This window comes from Engraulis encrasicolus, chromosome 7 (genome assembly GCF_034702125.1).
Source record: "Engraulis encrasicolus isolate BLACKSEA-1 chromosome 7, IST_EnEncr_1.0, whole genome shotgun sequence".
In the NCBI taxonomy this organism is placed as follows: domain Eukaryota; kingdom Metazoa; phylum Chordata; class Actinopteri; order Clupeiformes; family Engraulidae; genus Engraulis; species Engraulis encrasicolus.
In genome coordinates, this window is record NC_085863.1 from 4,476,899 (window position 1) to 4,503,923 (window position 27,025).

At 44.5% G+C, this 27,025-nt stretch overlaps 1 protein-coding gene across 3 annotated transcripts; it reads left to right on the forward strand.

Moving 5' to 3' along the window:
* Positions 1 to 26,141, forward strand: il13ra2 (interleukin 13 receptor, alpha 2). 3 transcript variants are annotated; one of them, XM_063202309.1, is made up of 8 exons: positions 1 to 83; positions 592 to 672; positions 2,874 to 3,034; positions 5,554 to 5,707; positions 12,529 to 12,649; positions 16,689 to 16,885; positions 23,498 to 23,694; positions 25,139 to 26,141. In XM_063202309.1, exons 2-8 carry the CDS (start codon positions 597 to 599, stop codon positions 25,304 to 25,306), a joined length of 1,074 nt encoding a protein of 357 aa, XP_063058379.1. In that variant the 5' UTR covers positions 1 to 83; positions 592 to 596; the 3' UTR covers positions 25,307 to 26,141. The 3 variants fall into 3 exon arrangements, with proteins under 3 accessions (XP_063058379.1, XP_063058380.1, XP_063058378.1); XM_063202310.1 differs by lacking the exon at positions 1 to 83 and adding an exon at positions 233 to 282; XM_063202308.1 differs by lacking the exon at positions 1 to 83 and having other exon boundaries at positions 547 to 672.
* Positions 26,142 to 27,025: the final 884 nt, after the last annotated feature.

Sequence of the window (27,025 nt, forward strand, 5' to 3'; positions counted from 1 at the left end):
GGAACACAGAGGGAGCTCTTCCTTAGGAACGGTCACCACAACACAAGACAAGAGCCTTGAGGAATCCGCTGCCCACACTCAAGGTAAACACATTCATCTTCATCAGGCTGACTGGCTGGTTGGCTGCTGTTGCTTTCTTGTCAATTTGTTTCTGCATATGAGTCTGTTTTTTCCAGAATTGAAATTAAGATCTTTTGTTTTTATTTTTGTTAATCTTATGGTGTTATATTCTGCAAAGATAAGCACTCCTCTATTGGAATTTGTATTGGTAATCTTTTAAATGTGAGTAAAGTTTTACATTTTCTAATAACAAGCACCTATGTCAAATGTTAAATTAATTTCAAGATTGTGTATAATGAAATATGGCTAATGTGTTATATCTTCAGACAGGGTGACATTTAGTAGCATGTTATCAACAGTGTGCATAAATAGCATAAAAAGTAAGTCTATTGTATGTCTTTAAAATGAAATGGTTTGATATTAAATATTACTGATATTAAATTGATCTTGACATAGCGTATTTAAGTTAATCCAAGATGGTATTTTAATGATGTTTATTTATGCAGAAATATTACACATTGTATTTTGCAGAAAACATGCATAGGACCATGGAGATGTTCTCAGTGATCTTGGCAGTGATAACGGTCTTTTCTCCAAGCTGCTTCTCAGAAGGTAAATGTCATGATGTCTTTGTTCCAATCCCAGCAGGAAAAGTATGTTGACATTTAGATGTACTTAATCAAAGGTGCACACAGCACACACACATGCACACATGCACACACGCAGGCACATGCACGCACTCTCTCTCTCTCTCTCTCTCTCTCTCTCTCTCTCTCTCTCTCTCTCTCTCTCTCTCTCTCTCTCTCTTTCTCTCTTTCACACACACACACACACACACACACACACACACACACACACACAGGCACACACAGGCACACACACACACACACACACACACACACACACACACACACACACACACACACACACACACATACACAGGTAGACTTCCTTGGTAATTGGTGTGGGAATTATTTGTCATGTGGCCAGGAGGAAACACCTGGTGCCCTTTTAGACAGCAAGGTAAACATGTTTCACTGCAGGTGTTGCCAGATTGGGCGGTTTCTTTGGGTTACTTAGGATTTGCTGTCTGCGGTGAAAAAAAAAATCTTGGAGAAAATTTGTTGAAAAGTTTTTCGATAGTTCACGATTTTTGGCCATAGAAATCAATTGAATTGGGCGGGATTTAGTGCTTCCAGACGGGTTTTGATTTTTTTGGGCTGGAAATCATCAGCCTCACCTGGCAACCCTGTTCACTGCAGGTGCTGGGTGCCAAGTCTGCAGAAAAACGTTTCATTTTGTCAGGGCTGTTATATTACATGACATCATCGTTTATTTGCCACTCTCCAGTTTCAGTCCAAGCTCTTTAACAGGTACAATGAGACTACTTTTTTTTGTACTTGCCTACACTGTGAGACTGCAGCCAGTTAAATGTTAAAAAAGCAGGTTGCCATGCTGTTTGAAGGTTGGGAGTTAACTTAAAGGGACACTGCAGGAAATGGTCAAAAAGGTACTGTAACTACTGTATACTGCGCATTGAACTGGGCTGCCTATTGCCAAATTTCATCTTTACATGAAAGTTTACTAAGTAATAAACAAATATTTTCTAGTATGGTCCAAGTACAGTCATTTTTGCAGCTAAAAATAGCTATTTTTGGAAATTCAAAATGGCGGACCATGGAGTGGTCATGTATGAAAAGTGCAATTTTTCCAGTCATAATGAATACTTAGAATTTTATGCTGGTGGTAAGTATTCATGAAAGAGGTAACATTAGTGAATGGGCAGCATGAATTCTGTAAATAAACAACTAAAAATCTCACACAGTGTCCCTTTAACTTGAGAAAGCCTCAAGTTGAGTTAAGTCTTGAGTGGAGTTAACTTACAAACTTAAGGGTGCAGGGCAACTTACGTACTTGCACTTGCAATGTGTTGTAATGTATTACCGTTAGTAGCTGTCATTAGTAGCCACATTTCTCACAGATGAAAAATGCTATTTATGATGGAATTAATGCTTGCATTTTCCATTCATTTGCATTTGCATCTAATTTGTTAAGATGTGATAACTGATGAATTGATGTATGATTGATATCTGCAATTGAAATGTAGACATTTGCTCGAGCCCTGTTTAAGGTGTCTACAGTTTGATTCTGACTGCATACAGTTGGCCTAACTCTGGTTCAAGACATCTTTGCTAGCAGCATACATGCAACTGATAGACCACTATGTCGGGTGGACAACGGGCTTTTTTGAGAGTTTGCATGCACCGTAGATCTCTTGGCCTATAGTTTCACCTCATTTGAACACATCTGCATACTTTTTTGCAGAGCCAAATGCTCAAAAGGCCAAAGCCAAAGCCATCATTTAGTTGCAGATAATCTTTATCATGATCTGTCTATTGTCAAAATAGCTTTGCACTGTAAAACATTAAATGTAAAAACACAAGTTTCATGATGAATAGGCTACTTAGAATTTGATGGTGGTGGTAAGTATTTGCTTAAAAAAGTAACTTATGAATGGGCAGCATGAATTCTGCAAATGAACTACTAAAGCTGTTACACAGCGCACCTTTAACCCCTTAGCGCAGAGCCTATGTTATAAACTTACTGTCACCAAAGTTGTAATGGCTATGTCTTAACCTGTTACTTAAGGCTCTCGGTACTGTCATAGCAATGTTGTTATGATGTAGTTAAGTATTTTCAGCCTATAGTGAATAGGCCCGCCAGGGCGACCCCATTTGCTGTAAGAGGCTATGAAAAGCCACTGTGTAGCGTTCGGCCTGTGGTCTAACTTGAATTAATCCTGTCGTTCTTAGACATCTCAGTGGAGCCTCCGGTCAGGGTGTCGGTGAAGGACCTGGGGTTGCTCGGCCAGCTGTCCATTCACTGGTCACCGCCGCCGAGTCTCCAGAACGTGACTGGCTGCTCCATCCGTTACCAGCTGGAGTACTTCAACACATACAAGAACGAATGGAGGGTAAGAGACAAACCGAGCAGGATTTTAAATGGTTTATGCCATTAAAGTGATACTGTCCCATTTTTAGAAATAAGGTTATTTTACACCTACCCTTGAGTTAAATAATAGGGTTTTACCGTTCTCCTGTACTTTCAACCGTTTTCTAGTTATGACAGTGCAAATTTTACCTCCAAGCTAACAGTTAACATTGAGTTCGATGAGACCAGTTAGCCGCCAGCTGGTCTCATAGGACTCAATGTTAACTGCTAGCTTGGAAGTGGAATTTGCACTGCCATACCCAGAGAACAGTTGAAAGTATAGGAGAACGGTAAAACCCTATTATTTAACTCAAGGGGATGTGTAAAATAAGCTTATTTCCAAAAATGGGACAGTATCACTTTAAGACACGCCGTTATACATTTGCTCTTACCAGAATGGCAATGATCGAGTCATAGTGCATAACTAAAGGCTATGAGTCATAGTATTGTAGTGCTATGGTAGTTCACTTTTCAATGACGATTACAGCGTGCCACAGGAGGTACAGCGTGCATTATGGGGCCACATGTATGTCATGTGTGTTTGAAATGTAGGCTTGCTTATTTTAACGTTGTTGGTGTGTTTTGCACGTTTTTAAAATGTTTTTTGCACTCTACTTGTGGAGGAAAGTTCTCATTAGACTGCACACGCCAAATATCCTGTAGGGACTACTTCTGTTTCAAATTAAAATTATCTAATCTAATCTAATCTAATCTAATCTAGTGCACGTAGGCCTAATTGTAAAGGCTATTCTTCAGTTATAACAAATACTGATAGAATTTCGAGATGTACGTACTATGATGATTGATCTCAATGACAAGGAGGAAGAGGACTAGGAGGAGGTGCACATCCATTTATGTCGCAGCGTACGTCAGTATTATGTCAAACCTTTTCAACCATGATATTTGGCAAAGGGGGGAAATCACAGAATTGGAGAATGAGCAGTCAGGTAGATATTTCCTGTGTACTGTATGGGATAAGTAGTATGTCTGTGAGTAATCGTGATGCCCACATTAGCAGAGCATGATTCCCAGGCTCTGTGATTGATTTTACGACGCTGTAAACTGTTTGCAAGACATCCGCCACATCGTAAACAGACACACCACATCCGGTAGCTATTAGTAAGCGCACAGGAAATGTGTCACAATGGGTGGGATTTTAACCCCTTAGCGAAAAACCTCTGTTATAACCTCACTGTCACCAAAATGGTAATGACCAAGTCTTAATCTGTTACTTTAGGCTCTCAGTAATGTTACAGCAATGTTGTTATGATGTAGTCAGAGGCGCATCTTGTCACCAGGCTAGGCAGGCAGCTGCTTGGGGCCCCCGAGGCCCTGGATGGTGAATAACAGCTCACACTTTGATACAGTAGTGGCAAATTTCTTTCAAATGTTCACTCCCGCACACTGACCATGTCGCTGTTCTTTCTTTAGTAAACGACGTTTCGGTACTAGACCTTCATCAGGCAATCTCTTCCCTTTTCCTTTCACTCCTTTGACATTTCGCTTGGGGCCCCACCTGAACCTGACTCTGGATGTAGTTGAGTATTTCGCTTGGGGCCCCACCTAACCTGACTCTGGATGTAGTTGAGTATTTCGCTTGGGGCCCCACCTAACCTGACTCTGGATGTAGTTGAGTATTTCGCTTGGGGCCCCACCTGACCTGACTCTGGATGTAGTTGAGTATTTCGCTTGGGGCCCCACCTGAACCTGACTCTGGATGTAGTTGAGTAAGTAGTGAATAGGCCCGCTGGCGACCCCATCTGCAGTAAGAGGCTACGACTCTCTGCATTGTCATACCAATGTTGTTATGATGTAACTGAGTGAACTGGCCCGTTGAAGGGCCCATCGGCAGTACGAGGCTACGAAGTTTCTCGGTTTCACTTTACTTGACGTTTCGCTGCATAACACATTCATAGCAACTGTTATATTCTTTGCATGAAGGATTCTAGACTGTTTCTAATGCCATTCATACCAAGCCTTTCATAGACATGGAGGGCACAAGGACAAGGACAAAATTTGCAATGCTGCTTTGTTTAACTTTTATTTTGACAAGTAGTAGTCCTCCCGCCCGCTAGGTTCATGAAAGGCTTGGTATGAATTGGGTCATGAAACACTCATGAATGGTTCGTGCAGACTTTATAACAGCTGCTATGGATGTATTATGCAGGAACATGTCAAGTAAAGTGTTACCAGTCTCTCTAGTCTTTCGCTTCTGCTTCTGGTCTCGGTCGGAAGTCAAGACTCTCCTCTTTCGTGAGTCTACTAGACTAATGTTTGAGCTGACCTAGCCCCAAGCCAGACCCTTGACATTATGTGTATATATGTGTGTGTGTGTGCGTACTCTACTTAAAAACAAAAAAACCTAACCCTTCTTTGCATTTGCACTTGTTGTTCTGTATATTTGCTAGTGATGTTGGCTATGATTATGTCCCCTTTTGAAAGTCGCTTTGGTTATAAAGTGTCTGCCAAATGCAATGTAATAATGTAATAATGGTCCGGCAGGCCTACAGAACTCCCCGCACATCGTTCATAGCCCAGTTTGACCTGGGGCAGGACGTCCGCGTGAAGCTGCGCACCATGCTGAGGGGGAAATGCACCAAGGGGGTGGAGCGCAGCAGTGAGACCCTGGAGCGCACCTGGCCTCCTCACCTGACAGGTATGCATATACAGTACCTCACCTGGCCTCCACAGCTTACAGGTATGCATGTATAGTATAGTACCTCACCTGGCCAACACACATGACAGGTACACATGTACAGTATCTCACCTGACAGCTATGCATCATGTATAGTATCTCACCTGGCCTCCTCTCCTGACAGGTATGCATAATAGTATCTCACCTGGCCTCCTCACCTGACAGGTACACATGCACAGTATAGTGCCTCACCTGGCCTCCTCACCTGACAGGTATGCATCATGTACAGTATCTCAACTGACAGCTATGCATCATGTATAGTATCTCACCTGGCCTCCACAGCTTACAGGTATGCATCATGTATAGTGTCTCACCTGGCCTCCTTACCTGACAGGTATACAGTATAGTACCTCACCTGGCCAACACACCTGTCAGGTATGCATCATGTACAGTATCTCACCTGGCCACCACTCCTGACAGGTATGCATCATGTAGAGTACACTATCTCACCTGGCCTCCTCATCTGACAGGTATGCATATACGGTACCTCACCTGGCCTCCTCACCTGAAAGGTACACATGTACAGTGTCTCACCTGGCCTCCTCACCTGACAGGTATGCATGTACGGTACAGTATAGTGCCTCACCTGGCCTCCTCACCTGACAGGTATGCATAATAGTATCTCACATGGCCTCCTCACCTGACAGGTACACATGTACAGTACAGTACCTCACATGGCCTCCTCACCTGACAGGTACACATGTACAGTACAGTACCTCACCTGGCCTCCTCACCTGACAGGTATGCATATACAGTGTCTCACCTGGTCTCCACACCTGACAGGTATGCATATACAGTATAGTACCTCACCTGGCCTCCTCACCTAACAGGTATGCATAATAGTGCCTCACCTGGCCACCTCACCTGACAGGTATGCATCATGTACAGTACAGTATATCACCTGGCCTCCTCACCTGACAGCTATGCATCATGTATAGTATAGTATCTCACCTGGCCTCCACTCCTGACAGGTACACATGTACAGTATAGTGTCTCACCTGGCCTCCTCACCTGACAGGTATGCATCATGTACAGTATCTCACCTGACAGCTATGCATCATGTATAGTATCTCACCTGGCCTCCACAGCTGACAGGTATGCATAATAGTGTCTCACCTGGCCTCCACAGCTGACAGGTATGCATAATAGTATCTCACATGGCCTCCTCACCTAACAGGTATGCATAATAGTGCCTCACCTGGCCACCTCACCTGACAGGTATGCATCATGTATGGTACAGTATCTCACCTGACAGGTACACATGTACAGTATCTCACCTGACAGGTACACAGTACAGTATATCACCTGGCCTCCTCACCTGACAGGTATGCATATGCATGTAGAGTACAGTATATCACCTGGCCTCCTCTCCTGACAGGTATGCATATACGGTACCTCACCTGGCCTCCTCACCTGACAGGTATGCATAGGCATGTACTGTACAGTACGGTATCTCTGGCTGTATGTCTGTATATTAGACCTGTGTCCTCTGAGCTACTAGTCCAAGGTCCACAATATACTGTACTATACTGTACTACGTATACTGACAATAAAGTGTCATCGTTTCATAATCGTATCCTATCATATCGTACGTGCAGGGCCATATTAAGATGACACAGGGCCCCGAGGCTACAGGTTGCTGTAGGAAGGCATACGTGTATTTCATGACGGAATTACATAGACAGTGTCATAATTACGAGCGAGGACTAAAGCATAACATGTCTGCATAACAGCTGTATTGCACCTGGCCATACTGTAAGGCCCCTGGGGCTGGATTAGGCCTGCCAGCTTCTTTGATCCAGCCCCAGACTTGTAGAGACAAAGAACGCAGGATGTCAAAAAGGAAATAAATCTCTAATCTCTATCCCATTACAGCGGTGCTGCAGGTATCTGACATTTAAAGGGGTATGCCACTATTTTGGGGCTTAATACAGTTAAAATCGTTGGCCAGGGTTTATAAAGGTGGTAAATTGTCTTATTTTTCATATAAGCCGTTGTCTTGCTTTAAAGGTGGGGTTGCAGGTTGGCCAAAATTCTTAGATAGAATGCGATTATGACATCACGTTGGGGACTCCCCCTGGGTTTTACTAGATTCTGTATTGTCTCTGAATGGGGAAGGTTGCAAATAAATAATTAAATAAACCATATTTATTTAGCCTTTTATATTTATGCTGACCAAAATCATTGTAATTTTGAAGGGGGTAGCTAAGATAGGGCCTATGTAGGCTAGATGTCGGGTAGGCTATTATTTGAAGAGTCTTGCGTTGAGATGACAACCTCAACCTCACCGTTGCCGATATGCTGCCCCTACTTCATTCAAAATATATAGGCCTAGGTCAATCTGCAGTGTCGTTTCTCGTCTGACACAAGTGATAGGCTTCTTTGTATTTCTAACTCGAATACAAATACTCACCCTTGGCGATATAGCCTACTAAAAACAAGTGGTAGATAGTAGATCAAATGCTACAACGAAGATGTGGTGTAGCCTGTCCCAGGGTAGAGCGCCCCATCTGGTGAGTTGCAACTGAAACAAGAACACTTCGAAGTGTTTCCATTATCACTTAAAATGAAAACTATGTGCAGTAAATTTTAGTCGGTCTGTTGTTTCAAAGCACTTCTGTTACGACACACATGTAACGTGAAACGGCCAGGGCCGTTGGGTGGGGATTAAAGCGAGTTGAGCCTCGCGCATTGAATCACACACACCTGCTGGTGCAAACAGCCATGTAGGCCTATATTTCAAAATACATAAATGTATTAATTGTATGCTATGAGGAGTTAAACACATGGCCTATGAATCATATTAACTTACATTTTACTGCGTTGATTTTCATTTATTTGCAGTGATAATCGATCGCGCTGTGTTGCCACTTGCCCCGGATGGGCTGCGTCTGGAGCTCATGTTATGAGCTGCTGCTGCATTTAAGATTTACATTTTAGACAGCAAGGAAGTGCTGCAACTGTAAGACAGTTAGAATAGAATAGAATATACTTTATTTGTCATGCAAGCATGAAATGTATCTGTTCAGGCACATTTCCTTGACCTGCCTTGGCCATCGCGACTGATGTGTTGGTTGCGCATCCGATGTGATGGTTACAAAGCCATTGTACCGTAGGGTAACTAGGAGGCGCCGTCTGTGAATAACTTTTTTTGTGTATTGGGGAAATACAACCGTATCGCTGGCTAGTCACTTGTTGAAGAGCAAAGCGCATTTTAGATGCGTCCCAGCAGCAGTCTGTCCGTCCGTCCGTCTGAAACGCGTTCTTCGAATTGTTCCCGCCTGTGTTCACAAGGTGGACTATTTGGCCCGGATTATGCACCTGATTGGATTGTGAGACAAGCCAGTGCAATGCAAGTGCTCGTACATTGAAGAAGAAGCCGTGATATAACGCGCCAGTTGCCCATTTGGCCCGGATTACGCAGTTGATTGCATTGTGAGACAAGTGCAGAGCGAGTGCAATGCAAGTGCTCGTACATTGAAGAAGAAACAGTGATAACGCACCCAGGGCCGCTGACAGGTTTGGCTGGGCCCGGGACAAAAAAATATCAATGGGCCCCCCTTCCTCCTACCCCCCCCCCCCCCCCCAACCCCGATCACAAAAAAAAAACCCAACCACCGAACGACAATTTTTTCCCAAGAGAGACCAGGTGGCCAGACTACACTTTCAGCCTGAAGCACCACTCTCACGTGATATGCTATATATTATAAGGCCTACCCATTATAAAAGAAACGACATTATCAAAGTAGCCTCACAAATCAATGACGCATACAATAATTCCATAGTAAATGATCTATCCATCCAATTATCCATGCATTTTTGCCAACATTTATTTAGAAATGAAACAAAATAAATAGGATTCACATCATTAATAACACAAGTGTACGTGTAATTTACTTTAGCAATTTGAGAGCTTGCACATCAGAACGTGCCTGACTGAATCAGCTCTAGTTCACTGTCACTGTCACCACCAGCACACCAAGACGTCAGCCTTCCCACACCAGGAATAGCCAAACACAGGAACAAGTCAAGTTGCAGAAATGTATTATGCAAAACGGATGTACACTGTTTCTCCCCACAAAGTTAACAGGTTGATAAAGTGTTAGCATTTGCGCTAAGCGGGATTTATACGCGCTAAGCGAAATAGCGTTGCATAATAGCGCAGTTTTAAAAGTTCTCCCTTGCCCTCTCCTTGCGCGCGACGCAACTTCTCATCATGTTACGATTGGGGCTAATGCGCATATTCCTAGCTAAGGTCACAGATGGTCAGATTTGAAACACAATTTTACTAAGCTGTGGTTATAGAATGATGCGACTGTGTGACTGATCATGTTTTAAACATGAATGCTGCAGTGCAGGCTGTGTCTGCTTATGAAGGGAAACTTTTGCTCTGTTAGTGTATTGTTAGTACCTGCATCATCTGAATAACTTTTTACTGAAATCCTGGGGCTTCTGGTGTCTTCATCTATTTTTCTCCTATCCTTCATTTTCTGCCCTCCTGGTGAACGACTGCTTCTTCAGACACCTTGGCAAATTGGCACGAGCCGCGTTAAGTTGAAGCCGTTTTTTTCTTTCTCGTAATGACCGACCAAACCATTTGTGCACTGGGGGTGGGGGAGGTGGGGGTTTTGATCCTTTTTAAGGGCAGGAAAGGCAAAATATCTGCATCATTTATTTAATGTAAATATAGCGCAATCTCCCTCTCTGAAAAACCATCTTATTTTGAAATTAATTAGAACCATTAATCACAAACTTAATGAGGGCCCAGTTCTGGGCCCCCCTATCCCAGGGCCCGGGACAAAAAGCCCTTTTGTCCCCCCCTGTCGGCGGGGCTGCACGCACCAGTTGCCTGTAGCCAGGACAACTGAAGGGGGCATTCAGTTTTCGGCATTATTTTGCGTTCGGGCCGTGGGAGGCAACTTCGTTTCGTTTTCACCAACACCACTGTGAAGTGTGTGTCACTATGTTCACGGGCTTTTGTCTATGATAGTGTCACGTTGTGCTCAACTAGGCTATTTAGTTTGTCAGAAACTCGCGGCAATGACGGTGCTCCAACTACAAGTAGACAAATGCGCCATTCGACATAGCCTACGGCGTGTTAGTGTTAGCCTATGTTGTTCTCGGACATATTGCAAGGGAGTTTCATTTCGTTTTCTGCTGATGGCCCTGTGGACCGCACATGTGCTTGCCGTTGCGCTCAGAGAGATTGCTTTGCAGTCGTTTAAATTAGGTAAACTCTGGCACTCTTACAATGAAGCTGACTGCTTTGACGGCTGGCATTGAACCAGAGCGCATGATTCACCCAAATGGTTTTCTTTAGCATATTTTTTATTTGTCGATGTTTACATTCTTTCCCACATGCACATGACGCTGAAATGGCGTGATAGGCCCACTAAAGGCTGATGAATAGGCTACTAACAATGTCTGGTCACAGCCATGGTGCGCGCTGTGATGCGCACGCAAAACATTCAGTTATCTGAGTGTAGACTTGGCCTATCTGACTGCAAACTATAGCCTACAGTAAAACAAAAAAGTGCGATACAGATTTTTTTTTTTTTACCAATACACAACACGTTATTCACATTCGCCGCTCATAAGGTCTATACTCTCTTTATAATCGTTACATCGGAGACGGTTGGGGTTGAGGTTGAGGTTGTCATCTCAACGCAAGACTCTTCAAAGAATAGCCTACCCGACATCTACCTAGGCTGTATCTTAGCTAACCCCTTAAAAATTACAATGATTTTGGTCAGCATAAATATAAAAGGCTAAATAAATATGGTTTATTTAATTATTTATTTGCAACCTTCCCCATTCAGAGACAATACAGAATCTAGTAAAACCCAGGGTGAGTCCCCAACGTGATGTCATAATCGCATTCTATCTAAGAATTTTGGCCAACCTGCAACCACACCTTTAAGCACAAGTTAAAAGAGGGAATATGTCGCTAAGCTAGTGAAAGTGAAAGTCAATGGATCCGGGTAGCATGCACAGATCCATTGACTTTCACTAGCTTAGCGTCATACTCCCTCTTTTAACTTGTCTTAAAGCAAGACAACGCTTAACATGAAAAATAAGACACTTTGCCACCTTTATAAACCCCAGCCAACAATTTTAACTATATTAAGCCCCAAAATAGTGGCATACCCCTTTAATGTCTTCAACGCTTGAGAACGAATTTAGCCTTTTTTGTTTGACATTTACTTCATCCCTTGAGAAGGAATTTAGCCTTGTTTGCATTTACAGTCAAGGCTCATTATAAATTACTGTACTGTATGTGGCATCTATCTCAAGATGATACACTAGCGATGCGAAGCAGAGATAGCTATGGCTGTTTGCTTCCCAGAACCATTACACTGTGCAGTTTGCAAGAACCATTACACTGTGCTAGCCTGATTATCATCGACCTTCAAATCTCTTCTTGAGACTTGGTCTGACTAAGAGCATAACAATTAACATTTCCTAAACGGCATGGTCGACCTGCCTCCCTTGGTTTGCTAATAGTTCTATGCTTCCAGACAAAGTGGGAGGAGTTCCTGATATTGAATTGATATTGAACGATATTGCATTGCTCTTGGCCTGACTAGAAGCAATGCTGAAGGTGTTGCGTCACTAGGAGCTAACACTGGCTAACACTGTGCAGTTCCCAAAAAAAAACATTACACTGTGCAGTTCCTAAGAAAAAAACCATAACAGATTTTTAAGTATCCTTTGCCACATGATGTCTTATATTTGTCGTATCCCCTCCCTTCTTTCTTCTCCTTGTCTACTTCTGAGCGCAGGTGTGGCGGGCAGCAAGGTGAGAAACATCAGGTGTGTGTTCCACAGGAAGGAGGACCTCGAGTGCACCTGGGGGAAGGCAGCAGAGGAGCCGCACCAAGCCCAGCGTCACCTCTACTACTGGTCAGTAGCTCTCACTCGTATAGTGTCTCCAAGCCCAGCGCTCTACTGGTTAGTACTCGTATAGTGTCTCCAAGCCCAGCGCTCTACTGGTTAGTACTCGTATAGTGTCTCCAAGCCCAGCGCTCTACTACTGGTCAATAATACCTCTACACTCGTATAGTGTCTCCAAGCCCAGCGCTCTACTGGTTAGTACTCGTATAGTGTCTCCAAGCCCAGCGCTCTACTGGTTAGTACTCTTATAGTGTCTCCAAGCCCAGCGCCACCTCTAGTACTGGTCAGTAATACCTCTACACTCGTATAGTGTCTCCAAGCCCAGCGCTCTACTGGTTAGTACTCTTATAGTGTCTCCAAGCCCAGCGCCACCTCTACTACTGGTCAATAATACCTCTACACTCGTATAGTGTCTCCAAGCCTAGCGCTCTACTACTGGTCAGTACCTCTCATTCGCACTCGTATAGTGTCGCACTCTCAGCTCTCCACTCTCATTTTCACTCTCATCCCTCTCAGTGCTTCCTCCGCAGGTGAGCAGTAGAGATGGGATTTTTGTCTCTAATAGGATCCCAAACTGGGGTGCGAGCACCCCTGGGGGTGCGCGGCCTGGCATAAGGGGGTGCGTGAGCTGAATAGAGCAATGGTGGATATGTGAGTTTTTATCCAGCATTGATGAACATTTAGTCATTTTAGAAAATGATGGAAGGGTCCATCTAAAGTGTAGTTTACCTCCTAGACTACTGGAAAAGAGGATTCCCCAAACTGAATATGCATAATGTGCAGTGAATGCTCAGTGAATCCATGCTGGCGTGGCCATCAGCACACCAACATTGAAATGTACAAGGGGGTGCGCAGGGAAAAAGTTTGGCAACCGCTGATCTACTAGAATAGGATAATAGGATCCCGATCATAGTGGCTCGTTCCTTTCAAAGAGCCGTATATTTGCTCTTTTGTCCGGTGTAAAAGCGGTTGAAAAGATAGCATCTCATGATTTTACAAGTGGTGAAGGAGATCTGAAACAGCCTTTGGTCTGGACATTGAGCTATAGAAAGTGCATGGGTTTCATTTCATCAGAACAAAAAGCTGTCAAACTAATAGGCTGTAGATCAATGGGAAATGATCGGGGCGTCGGAGAAACGTGCTCGATACTTGGAGGGTAAGACCAATACATTTCTGTAGGTGCTCACTCATCTCCCTGTGTTGAATTAGCACAAACAAATGTACTGCCATGAAAAGACAAAAACAACTTTTGAGGTGCTTATTACTAAAGTACAGTAGAGTAGAGAAGAGTAACTTTATTGATCCCCATGGGGGAAATTAAGGTGTCAAGTAGCTTACATAAATATACCTAATGCCCACATGGACATTTCAAGACACATGTAATACAGGTAATAGTGAAAGCCCATTGGGAAACTCCAACTCCCATTGTCATTGTGACACAGCACTCCACAGCACACAAGTGAACACTGCACACTGCACACTGCACACAACGAAATTGCATTCATGCCTCACCCGTGCAAGGGGGCAGCCCTCAGTGGCGCCCCATGGGGAGCAGTGCGGTGGGACGGTACCATGCTCAGGGTACCTCAGTCATGGAGGAGGATGGGGGAGAGTAGTCAGGGAGGGAAGAAAATAAAGACTACAGAAAAAAAATAAAAAAAGGCAAACGTGCAGAAACATACTCTAGTTAGTTGAGGTGGACAAGATTAACATGACCAGAAATGAGTGTTGACAGATAAATCTATGATATAGTGCTGTGGTGTAGAACCTAGATAAATGAGACATAAATAGGCATGGGTGATTATGGGCAGTCATGAGTGAGCGGTTAGGGCGTCAGACTTGCATCCCAGAGGTTGCCGGTTCGACTCCCGACCCGCCAGGTTGGTGGGGGGAGTAATCAACCAGTGCTCTCCCCCATCCTCCTCCATGACTGAGGTACCCTGAGCATGGTACCGTCCCACGGCACTGCTTCCCATGGGGCGCCACTGAGGGCTGCCCCCTTGCACGATGAGGCATAAATGCAATTTCGTTGTGTGCAGTGTTCACTTGTGTGCTGTGGAGTGCTGTGTCACAATGACAATGGGAGTTGGAGTTTCCCAATGGGCTTTCTTTTTTTTTTTTTTAGTATTCAACATAGATCCTGGTAGGTGCAAAGTTTAAAAAGGTGTAAAGCTAAAAAGTCTTTATTATACTCTGACTACATGGCCAGAGTGCAGCCAAAGTATAAAGGCTTCTTAACTTTAGTAAGGAGTGCCTCAAAAGTTGTTTTTATCTTTCCATGGCAGTTTGGACTTCCACGTTTTTTTTTATGAGCACCTTTTTTACTACTTGGAATCATGACACCCAGTGAAGCATCCACTTCTCTCTTTTTGGTTACAAACAATTTTACTATTTGCTACAAACAAACTACAACATTTTGGAAAGGGGGATATTATCCATGAATCTCTGCCCGAGGCCAGTGTTTCCCAACCTTTTTTGTCTCGCGTACCCTCTAAGCCTCTTAGTTGTGCCCATGAACTGCTCCATACATGTTTTATAATAATAACATTTCTCCAAGTACCCCCTGCAGTGTGCTCGCGTACCCCTAGTGGTACACGTACCCCTGGTTGGGAAACACTGCCCTAGGCTATTGGCCACTGCACTGAAAAGGGATTCCTAGTAAAAGTGTTTTCTAAGAAACACAGAGGATGCACTCCCACGCCCCCCATGTCCTGCACTCTACACAAACATAAAGCAGAGAAATGACCCGCATGCTTCCTGGCCTGTCACAATAACCCGATTTGTTACCAGCCAGTCCTGAAATGTACTGTAGGGGGCGGGGCCTACATCCTGCCTTTCTGCCAAGAGGAAGACATACAGTAGTGCAGGCCTACGAGTTGGAGCTATCTCCTCCTTAATCTTCATGTCTGCGTCATTGGCAATTGTGAAAACGTGCTTGCCAGGCGATGCAGACCATTTACTATGGTGACAACAAGTGGTCTGTATTTCCATGGAATTGCCTGTATGCTCAATGCTCTTTCACCCAGACTTGTGACAAAGGCCAAGGGAGGATAAGGAATCACCATATGCAAACACACAGTCACACAAAGGGCGCTGCTGAGAACCAGGTTTAATGTTGTTGCATTCACTATGCCACCCAACCAAGTCTACCAGCATGCATTGCTGCTCGCATGCTCATGTTCCAACAGGTTGTTGGACTAGTTTAAAGATCGCTCATAAAAAAAACCGTCTGAACTAGGAGCAGGACAACCAAATGACGTGATGGAAATAAAAAGTTCAACCTGAATTTTTTTTTTTGCTCCCACTTTTTTTATTTTTAAGTAACGTTGCGGGCGTTCACCCGTAGTTTGTTGCTCCCAGTTTTTTTTATTTTTAAGTAACGTCACGGGTGTTCACATCGGATTTGTTTTGCTCCCAGTTTTTTTATGTTTAAGTAACGTTTCGGGTGTAAAAAAAAGAGATCCTGGTTGAAGCGGCCTTTTTTCATCTCTCTAATTTCTTTTATTTTTATTTCTGTTTTATTTTCGCATTTTAATTATTCTCCTATTCACTGAAGCTTTGTTATACTTTCTCTACTGTTATGTATTTGTTTTGAAGTGTCCTTGGGTATTTTGAAAGGCGCTCAAAATAAAATGTATTATTATTATTATCGTGTAGAGGTGTGTTGTTCATGAACGAGCCGGTTCTTTTGAACGACTCCCTGAAGTGAACGGTGGGAACCGGATCACAGCTGGGGGAGCCACTCGACTGTTATTTTGTTCATTTTTCATTCATTTTAAGCACGTGACCTCGACCAAAGTAATCCAATTTAGGGAAAAAACACAATTGTTTGCCTTAAAGAGTGTCAAAAACGGCAAAATCAGTTGTTGTTTGAACAAAATCACCTTGAGGTGGAGTCAAAATATTACACTCTAAACACTGAATAAATGATTTAAAAAGAGTCAAAAGAGCCACGTTTTTTGAACGGCTCTTTGAAAGGAAAGAGCCACTAAGATCCGGATCCCGTCAAAGAGCCATAAATCCCATCTCTGTTATGGTGTTCCAACAGGTACAATGGCCTGGAGGCCGTGGCGGAGTGTCCCGAGTACATCAGCTCCGGGTCGCAGGGTGGTCAGAACCACACGGGCTGCCGGTTCCCCAGGGACAAGGTGAAGGAGTTCACGGACTTCAACGTGTGTGTGAACGGAACCTCAGCACAGGGGCCACTCACACCAGCATACGTCTCCCTGCAACTACAAAACCATGGTAACCACCTCTCTCTCTCTCTGTCTCTTTCTCTCTCTCTCTCTCTCTCTCTCTCTCTCTCTCGTAATCTGACCTGGTGAAAATGATACAATAAATGGGTGGTTAAAACTGAAAAGTCTCTCTCTCTCTCTCTGTGTCTCTTTCTCTCTGTCTCTCTCACACACTCTTTCTCTCTCTCTCTCTCTCTCTCTCTCTCTCTCTCTCTCTCTCTCTCTTAAAAAAGACACACCTGTTTTTTTGTTTTTTTTGTTTAGCTGTGTTGTGAGTCATGAGCAAGAGTGAGTTGGGATTGTACACCAAGGATTGCCAGGGGTTACCAAGGGTTACCAAGGATTGCCAGGGGTTGCCAAAGGTTGCCAGCAGGGTTGCCAGATGAGACTGACGATTTCCAGCCCAAAATGTGCTCAAACCCCACCAGGAAGCACTAAATCTCGCTCAATTTGAGCTAAATGATATTGATTTCTATGGCAAAAAATGTGCAGAAAAACTCGCCCAAATGCCCTTTTTGCCCATTTTTACCCGCAAACGGCCTTCCTTAGCCGCCCAATGGGGAGGGAAGCTTCCCAATCTGGCAACACTGCTTGCCAGTTTGAGGAAGTGATGGTATTTCCTGCCGGCAACCTTCATGAACGTACCGTACAAAACTGTCAGTTCAGTATTCATGGCCTTGTAGGTTGTCAAGTCCCTTTATTATTACGTTTTCGCGTATCATATTTAAGACCAGAGCGAGACACCCAGAGTGCCAAGACAAGCGCTTATCTGCCCCTTTGACATGCCAGTGAGTGGATTGAATGTTCTGTGGAAAACACTGAAAGGCCTTTGTCTGCTTCCATGGAACGCTGCACAAGGAAAGGACCTAATTAAATGCGGGCTAAACTGACAATCTGGCATACAGGGCATGTTCCCGGGGCCCAGTCCTCAGGGGCCCATGGTAATCTGGCATACAGGGCATCCCGGTGGTAATCTGGCATACAGGGCATGTTCCCAGTGGTAATCTGCCATACAGGGCATATTCCTGATGGTAATCTGGCATACAGGGCATATTCCCAGTGGTAGTCTGGCATACAGGGCATATTCCTGATGGTAATCTGTCATACAGGGCATGTTCCCAGTGCTAGTCTGGCATACAGGGCATATTCCCAGTAATCTGCCATACAGGGCATATTCCCGGTGGTAATCTGCCATACAGGGCATGTTCCCAGTGGTAGTCTGGCATACAGGGCATATTCCCGGTGGTAGTCTGGCATACAGGGCATGTTCGCAGTAATCTGGCATACAGGGCATATTCCTAGTGGGCAGACAGTCCTCAGGGGCCCATGCTTTTGTTTTAGATTGTTTGTTTGTTTGTTTGTTTGTTTGTTTTTTGTGTGAAAAAAATAGCACAGTCCCAACCCCGCCCAGGCCAGTCCAGTCCTAGCCTGGTTAACACCAGACCTAATCACAAGTGAGATTAGGTCTGGGGAGTTGCCTATTGTAAATTCCGTAGGGGGCAGAATACTTGGCTATTATGATACACTGCCCTGCTCTCTGATTGGGCAGAGAAACTGTTAAGGTCGGAATGCTTGGCCATTATGACACACGGGGGCCCATGATCTTGGACGTTATGAGTCATCCTCGCCAGACTGTCTTTCAGATTGAAACGATTGTGTAGAACTAAAGGCAGTATGGGAGTTCCCAGGCTAGTCCAGTCCTGCTCTCCTCCCCACATCCCCCTCTGCTGAGCTGCCTGCAGTGAAGAGGGATTACCCCTCCCTCCAGCCTTGGAGATCTCACTCAAGATCATGGAAAAAAGGAGGCGCACAAGGCTTGTGTGAAAAAGTGTAAAAAAAACCTCTTGTGTGCGCCTCCTTTTTTTCCATTAGCTTGAGTGATTACTACTTTTTGGGAGTGCACGCACCAAGCAATACACGGGTGTTAAGTACAGGTGCAGGCGCAGACCTTTGCTGGTCTTTTGTCGTCCTTTGAGTTCTTCCAGTGAAGCCTGGATGACGAAAGAAAGCCCAGCTGCACTTAGTCTGGGAAACTCCAACTCCCGATGTCATTGTGACACAGCACGGCACAGCACACAAGTGTTCACTGCACACTGCACACAACGAAATAGCATTTATGCCTCACCTGTGCAGGGGGGGGGGGGCAGCCCCCAATGGCGCCCGAAAGGGAGCAGTGCGGCGGGACGGCACCATGCTCAGGGTACCTCAGTCATGGAAGAGGGTGGGGGAGAGCACTGGTTGATTACTCCCTGGACAGAACCTCGCAGGTCGGGAGTCGAACCGGCAACCTTTGGGCTACAAGTCTGACGCCCTAACCCAGGCCTGGAATTTCGTCATTTTAGGGTCAAGGCCACTTGTCCTTTTGAGTTGTCCTTTTTTTAAGGGAGATAACCAAGGCCATACATTAAAACAAAACACTAATAATTGTGCGTGAAGGGTAGGGTAACCATGTCCGTGACAGCAAAAACATGTTTTTGGATGGGGGGTTTGGGGGGCCGTCCCCCAAGAAAATTTGCGTTTCTTAGATGCAATTTCATGCATTTTAATGCATTTTAATCAATTAGGTGTCCTGCTTAATGCTAAACCACAAAACTTAGTCAGAGAGGGCATCTGTGGCAGGTATTTCTTTCAAGGGCACAAGGCCAAAGTGGAAGGGCACGAGTCCCATGGCCCTCATGAAATTCCTGACCTGCCCTAACCGCTTACCCATGACTGCCCTAACCGCTGCCGTAACCACTTACCCATGACTGCCCTGATGATGCTGGCCATGAGGAGCTTCATATGGTATTTCTTGATGGCAAGTGTAGAGATCATTATGATCTGTAGCAAAGACTTTGCTTCATATTCACTCAGGGCTTTTTCTAGGAATTTTTGGCATGAGGGAGCATCATGGCAGGTTGCGGGCCCCCGTGACTGAGAAATTTACTAGGGGCGCTCAAAAAAGTAATTTATATATTTTAAAAAAAAGAAGTATGAGGGCACACCCGCTGAGCTATGAGGGTGGAGCGCCCCTATTTCCCCGTTCAGAAAAAGCCCTGACTTCTGTACTTGTTTCATATACTGTTGCGCTCTATTCCTTTCCAAATGTTCCCCAGGGAAAACTATGTGACTAGGAAGATACTTTCAAGGTCCTCTGATAAGAAACAATGTTAGCCCTGTGTTTTTCTATTCCTTCTGTGCTGCCCATTAAAAAAGGGCCTTCGTGGGAGGAGAGACTAGAGAGACCGAGGATGCCAAGCGAGGAACATGTTTTCCAGGGCTACTCACTCTCTCCTTTCGCGAAAGTCAATTGTAAACTCTGATCAACTTGTTGTGGTCTCATTAACTAATTAATTAATTAATCAATTAGTGTCATTAATTTCCTTAACACACGTGTCTGTGATACGGTAGATTAGAGCTCCCCACCCAGCTTGACTATCAAATACTCTGCAAAACACCATGAAAGGCCCCTTTGTCAAGTTCCAGTGAAGCCAGAAAGTAGGGACACGGACGGTGGAGGCTTACACATCACAGGATTCATTTCATATGACGACGTCAAACCCCCATTTCTGATGAACGAATATTCTGTGAGAAACACTGACAAGTCAAGCAGGCCCTTTGTCTGTTTCCAGGGAAGCAGGAACGGGGAAGTTATGCTATGGGGGCTTTCATATCACAGGATTCATTTCACATGAGGCCGTCTAACCCCGTTCTGATAAACAAATATTCAGTGAGAAACACTGACAGGTCAAGTCCTTTCTAGGGTTCCAGTGAAGCCAGGAAGCCAGAGACACGGAAGGGTGAGGATTTCGTATCACAGGATTTATTTATGACGATGCCTAACCCCCATTCTGATGAACGAGTATTCTGTGAGAAGCGCTGATAGGACAAGCCCTTTATCTGCTTCCAGATAAGGTTGGGGCTATGAGGGCTTTCATATCATCAGATTTCTGATTAAAGGGGCTCCAGGTAGGATTAAAAGTTTAGTTAATCACGGTCCCGAGTCAGCCGACACTTATGCAAGTTTTTAGTAAGTGAACGATGGATGTCGTGATCACATCCACGGTCCGCTGTCAGAAAACCCCACATGCAAGTTTTGGCAGCGCGGCCCGAGGGAGTGTCGTGGGAAACACTAACCATTTTAAAAACATCGCTTTACCGTATTCAGATTTGTATCAACTGCTGGCATTCCGGGATGAAAAACGGTCTCACAGCGAGTTTATTTGAACAGCATTTTTTTCATTACGTGTGTAAATTTTGAGACAGGCATGCCACGGGCAGCGCGCAAATTTTATGTCATGCCTCTGTAAATCCTACATAGTGCCGCTTTAACAAATATTCTGTGAGAAACACTGACAAGTAGGTTCCAGTGAAGTCAGGGACTAGGAAGGCGGAGGCTTTCATATCATAGGATTCATTTCATTTCACATAATGAATATACACATAGTCACATGCAAATCTCTGGTTAACGAGTATTCTGTGAGAAACACTGACAAGTCAAGCCCTTTGTCTGTTTCCAGGGAAACCAGATATGGTGGCGGCTATGAGGGCTTTCATATCTTTGGATTCATTTCCCATGAATATAGGGTGCATCCCAATATGTGACCTTGCCTCCTCCACTTGCCTCCTCCACTCGCTTCTCGTCATGATGACATCACTGACAACAGCATTATATTTCAATATCTTGCAAAAGCTCAATTGTAGAGTCTTTTTCTCGGTTGCAATTGTTATGGTGAATGAAAAACAGTCCCTCAAAAGTTGTTGTGGCGAGGCTGACAGCTGGGAAACTTTATCGTTTTATCCACGGAGGAGGGGCCAGGAGGCGGGGCGAGGAGACAAGCGCAAGTGGAGGAGGCAAGGTCGCATATTGGGATGCACCCATAGTCAAACATTGGCAGCCATGGGTAAGCAGTTAGGGGCGTCAGACTTGTAGCCCAAAGGTTGCTGGTCCAGCCCCCAACCTGCCAGGTTGTTGGGGGGAGTAATTAACCAGTGCTCTCCCCCATCTTCCTCCATGACTGAGGTACCCTGAGCATAGTACCGTCCTGCCGCACTGCTCCCTTTCGGGCGCCATTGGGGGCTGCCCTCTTGCATGGGTGAGGCATGAATGCAATTTCGTTGTGTGCAGAGTGCACTTGTGTGCTGTGGAATGCTGTGTCACAATGTCAATGTGAGTTGTAGTTTCTCAGTTGGGCTTTCAATTTCATTACATTACATTTCACTTAGCTGACGCTTTCATTTTGTTCAAAGCGACTTACAACTATTATTTTTCAGGGTATTGTTTACAGTCCCTGGAGCAATGTGGGGTTAGGTGCCTTGCTCAAGGGCACTACAGCCATGGATAGAGGTGTAGGGAGGGGTCAAGGGGGGGATTCGAACCGGCAACCCCTAGATTGAAAGACCAACTCTCTAACCACTAGGCTGTGCTGTCGTCCAACGTGGTCCATTGTAGTACAGTGGTCAAGTGCAGTAACTACATACGCTGTCAAAATTGAGTTTAGACAGGTGAGGCATGAATGCAATTTCGGAGTGTGCAGTGTTCACTTGTGTGCTGTGGAGTATTGTGTCACAATGACAATGGGAGTTGGAGTTTCGCAATGGGGTTTCACTTTTCACTTCCACCCCTAGTGACTAAAACGTGCAGTTCACTTCCACCCCTAGAGACCAAAACGTTGCGTAGTTGACTTCCACCCCTAGTGACTAAAACATTGCGTAGTTGACTTCCACCCCTAGTGACTAAAACGTTGCGTAGTTGACTTCCACCCCTAGTGACTAAAACGTTGCGTAGTTGACTTCCACCCCTAGTGACTAAAACGTTGCGTGAAGGTGGAGGCCCGTCATCTGCTTCCAGTAAACAATCTCTCTGAGGAAGACCTAGTGACACCCACTATAGGGTTTTTTTTTGGTCTTTTTCGACTTAATTTGATAGGACAGTGTGAGAGATGGACAGGAAGTGGGGCCTGGCTGGGAATCGAACCCGGGTCAGCCGCATTGCAGGGCCTCAAGTGACTATATTTAATCACTTCTGATTACTTCCACACCTATTACAAATGCTCCTGCCATGCCTCTTACGAGGGTGTACAACCTAGGGGGTAACAAATTAATCAGGAGAAATCAGGCTTTCACACAGATAGTGACATCATGACATTTGACCAATAAGCAGTGGTCTGGAGCTAGGACTGTTGGCGCATTGGGAAATGCCCTGTATGCCAGATAGAGTGCAACGCACTGCCGGGCATGACAATTCAATAATCATTACGGCAAGTGCCATAATCGAGACGGCCTAGTTTTTCAAGTTTCAATTACTGCTGTGGTTTGCAATGCATGGTAGAATCGGGCTGTGAATCGATTCAAATCGAATCCTTACCTCCCAAATTGTTATCGAATCAAATTGTGAGGGCATTGCCAATGCTCACCACTAATGCCAGATGGCCTGCATGGATGTCATTTATATGTTTTGTTTCTGTGTGTTCCAGTGAAGCCCGGTGGCCTGATGGATTTCATTCAGATTTTTTGTTTGTGTGTTTCCAGTGAAGCCCGGTGGCCTGATGGATTTCATTCATATGTTTTGTTTCTGTGTGTTCCAGTGAAGCCCGGTGGCCTGATGGATTTCATTCTTATTTGTTGTTTCTGTGTGTTCCAGTGAAGCCTGGGCCAGTGAAGGTGGAGGCCATGTCCCTGCAGCTGAAACGGGTCCCGGAGGTCGGAGGGGAGGAGCTGGAGGGCGTAGGGGAGGAGCTGGAGCTGACGTGGCTTCCCCCCGCAGGTCGCATCCCACCCCACTGCCTGGAGTACGAGGTCACGACCAGACACACCGACCACAACGGGAAGGAGTCCAAGGTAGATACAGAATAAACTCAGGAATGATGAACAAAGAATAGCATGGCACGTCATTACACACGGGCCACAACGGGAAGGAGTCCAAGGTAGCTACAGAATAAACTCAGGAATGATGAACTAAGAATAGCATGGCACGTCATTACACACTGACCACAACGGGAAGGAGTCCAAGGTAGCTATAAATAAAGTCAAGAAAAACACCAAAGTGCTCTGGAAATTGTGGAAAAGGATCTTGAAGGTGCTCTTTGGTGGGCGGGGGAAAACAAAGTGTCGTCAAAAAGGGGGAGTCCAAGGCACTCTTCTTATCCAAAAATTATACTCATTTTTGATCATAATTTTTTGGATAAGAGGAGAGCCTGACTCTCCCCTTTACTGTAGATATAAATAACCTCGGTAATGATGAACTGAGATTAAGAATAGCATGGCACAAGACACACTGACCAAAACGGGAAGGAGTCAAAGGTAGCTAGCTACAGAATAAACTAAGAATAGCATGGCACGTCATTACACCGACCACAACGGGAAGGAGTACAAGGTAACTAGCTACAGAATAAACTCAGGAATGATGAACTAAGAATAGCGTGGCACGTCATTACACACGGGCCACAATGGGAAGGAATTGACGGTAGTAGATACAGATAAGCTCGGTAATGAAACTAATCGACACAGCATGACACGTGAAGACACATACACCACGACGGGAAGGACTTGAAGGTGAAGTGATTAGGCCTACACAATAACCGACACTCAAGAAAAATGCGAACGTGGCTATTGTTTTCCATTTAGTTGTCACAAATGAGTAGTGGTGTCCACCATAATCGATTCGGCAATGCATCGCAATGCGGGGCAGGACAATTCCATTCGACAAGTGCCACTATCGATGCGTCATATTTTTTCAAGTTTCAATTACTTCTGTAGATATTGGATATTTGTACTACAAATGAGTCATAGTGGGATGGTGAAGGCAGTAAACATTAATTTCTTTGTGCGCCGGAAATATCCACAGAAGTAATTGTTATGGCAAAGACAACCTTATGACATGGACATAATGTTTATGACTTATCTGTGACTGTCAGGACACTATTATGACACTGTAATGACATGCTTATGACACCGGCGTCAAGTAACGTGTAACCCATTCATTTCTTTGGTTCATTTTGTGATCACAAAGCAAAGGCATCTTGTTCTTGTGGTCAGTTTTAGTGGCAATGAGATGAACCAACAGATTAGCCTGATAAACCAGCCTAAATGGAAGTGCAGGCAAAACATTTTGCCGTCCAGCAGTTGGCGCTGGTTTTCCAGGCTACCAACAGATAACATTTCTGCTAATAATATACAAAGTAAACAAGTAACCAACTAATTCATAACTAACGGCGTGGATATTTTACATTTGATTTTAAAAACATTTAACACTTTTTTCCGTTTTGTTTTACCTCTTGCTTAGACGGTGACTAAAACAGAGGAGACCTCGCTGGTGATTCCGGCCAACAAGAAGAAGTGTGCTCGCGTGCGCTCCCATGTCCATGAGTACTGCTCCGATAGCAGCATCTGGAGCGAGTGGAGCCAGTGGACATGCTACAAGATGCCACCAGCCACAGTAGTCACACTGTAAAAAAATAAATGAAGAGCTCTTTTCCAAAACGCTATATCCACCATTTTTGATTTTTGCATTTTAATATTGGAACTGACTGTTAAGAGGTCCTATCATCTATGTGTGAATTCTTGCCATTCAAATGTTTTGAGAGCATACTTTAAAACCTCTTTAAAAATGCATGTTGCAATGCATTTCAATGGAATGCCCAATACAAAGATGTCCATTTCCCAACATTCTATAAAATGGATATATCTGATTTTGGAAAAGAGCTCTTCAAATGATGCTACTAGATGCTACCAAAGAATCGTCTAGTGGAGAAAGTTAATTCAAACTCCGCCCACCCAATGCAAAGGAGTGTGCTCAAGTTTGGTCTCCTTAGGGGGCGTTGTCCCCTCCTTCTTCTTCTCGTTTTGTGATGTTTTAGGGGTGGCTTGCACAAGATGTGCACCACCACAATCTACAGATAGGGTGGCCAGATGTCCGTCTTTAGGACGGATCGTCCGTCTTTTCAGTGCCTTGTCCTGCGTCCGGCACTAAGCATTAAGCCGGACGCCTACTTGATTAAAATGCATTAAAATGTGTGAAATTGTATCTAAGAAACATAGATTTTTATGGGGCAGGACCCCCAGACCCCCTGTCCAAAAAATCCTCATTTTTGCTGTCGGAGATGGTCACCCTATCTACAGCGCTCGGGGGACTCCATTTATTCTCAACCATTAAGACTCCACAGGTCTCCTAAAGGGGCTTTCACCTGACATCACATGGATCCAGGAAAAGTCTGAGCCTGAAGTATCTTAATCAACTAGACAATTATTTGATGGGGGGCAATCGCTATTCCGACATAGCGCTATTCCGACATGCCGCTATTCCGACACTTTTTAGGGGTTAGGGTTAGGGTTAAGGTTAGGGATGTCGGAATAGCGGCATGTAGGAATAGCGGCATGTAGGAATAGCAGCGGACGATGGAAAACGTGTCGGTATTCCGACAATAGACATTAACGTCGGAATAGCGACATGTCGGAATAGCGCCACGTAACCATATTTGATGCCACTAGCCACAGTGGAGATGCTACTAGATGCTACTAGCCACAGTAGCCACTATGTAAAAAAATACCTGCTGCCTCAGAATTCCAAGTTTATTTAAATCCTTGTAAGTTGTGTGAAGCTTTGAATTGCAGCGTTGTGTTCAAAGCTCCACACAACTTATGATAAGGATTGAAATGAACTAAAGGGCTGAATAGTGTCTATGGATTCATTTTGCACTCCACAAAAACAAAAAATGACCATGACACTACGGTATGTATGTTAGGAGGGTTGATTACATTAGAGTTTTCTTTACGTTTCTTACAGTTAAATTACAGGGTCTTTTGTACTTCCTGGACCAATGTTGGATTCATGTGTTAGGATATTTGTTATGTTATAATGTTATCCTGAAGTTTTCTGCTGTTACTTCGGAGGAAAGTGGATGTTCAGGTTGTTGAAATAGACTACCAACTGCCTTTATACAAATGACAGACTGCATATGCCTTGTCTTGCCGCGCACACACACACACACACACACACACACACACACACACACACACACACACACACACACACACACACACACACACACACACACACACACACACACACACACAAATCCCTACCTGTGCAGGAGGGTACTGCATGGGGTTAATAATGTACTGAAGTTGTCTGAGTTTCCTGTAGGACGTGGGAATCTCTGTGATCTTATTA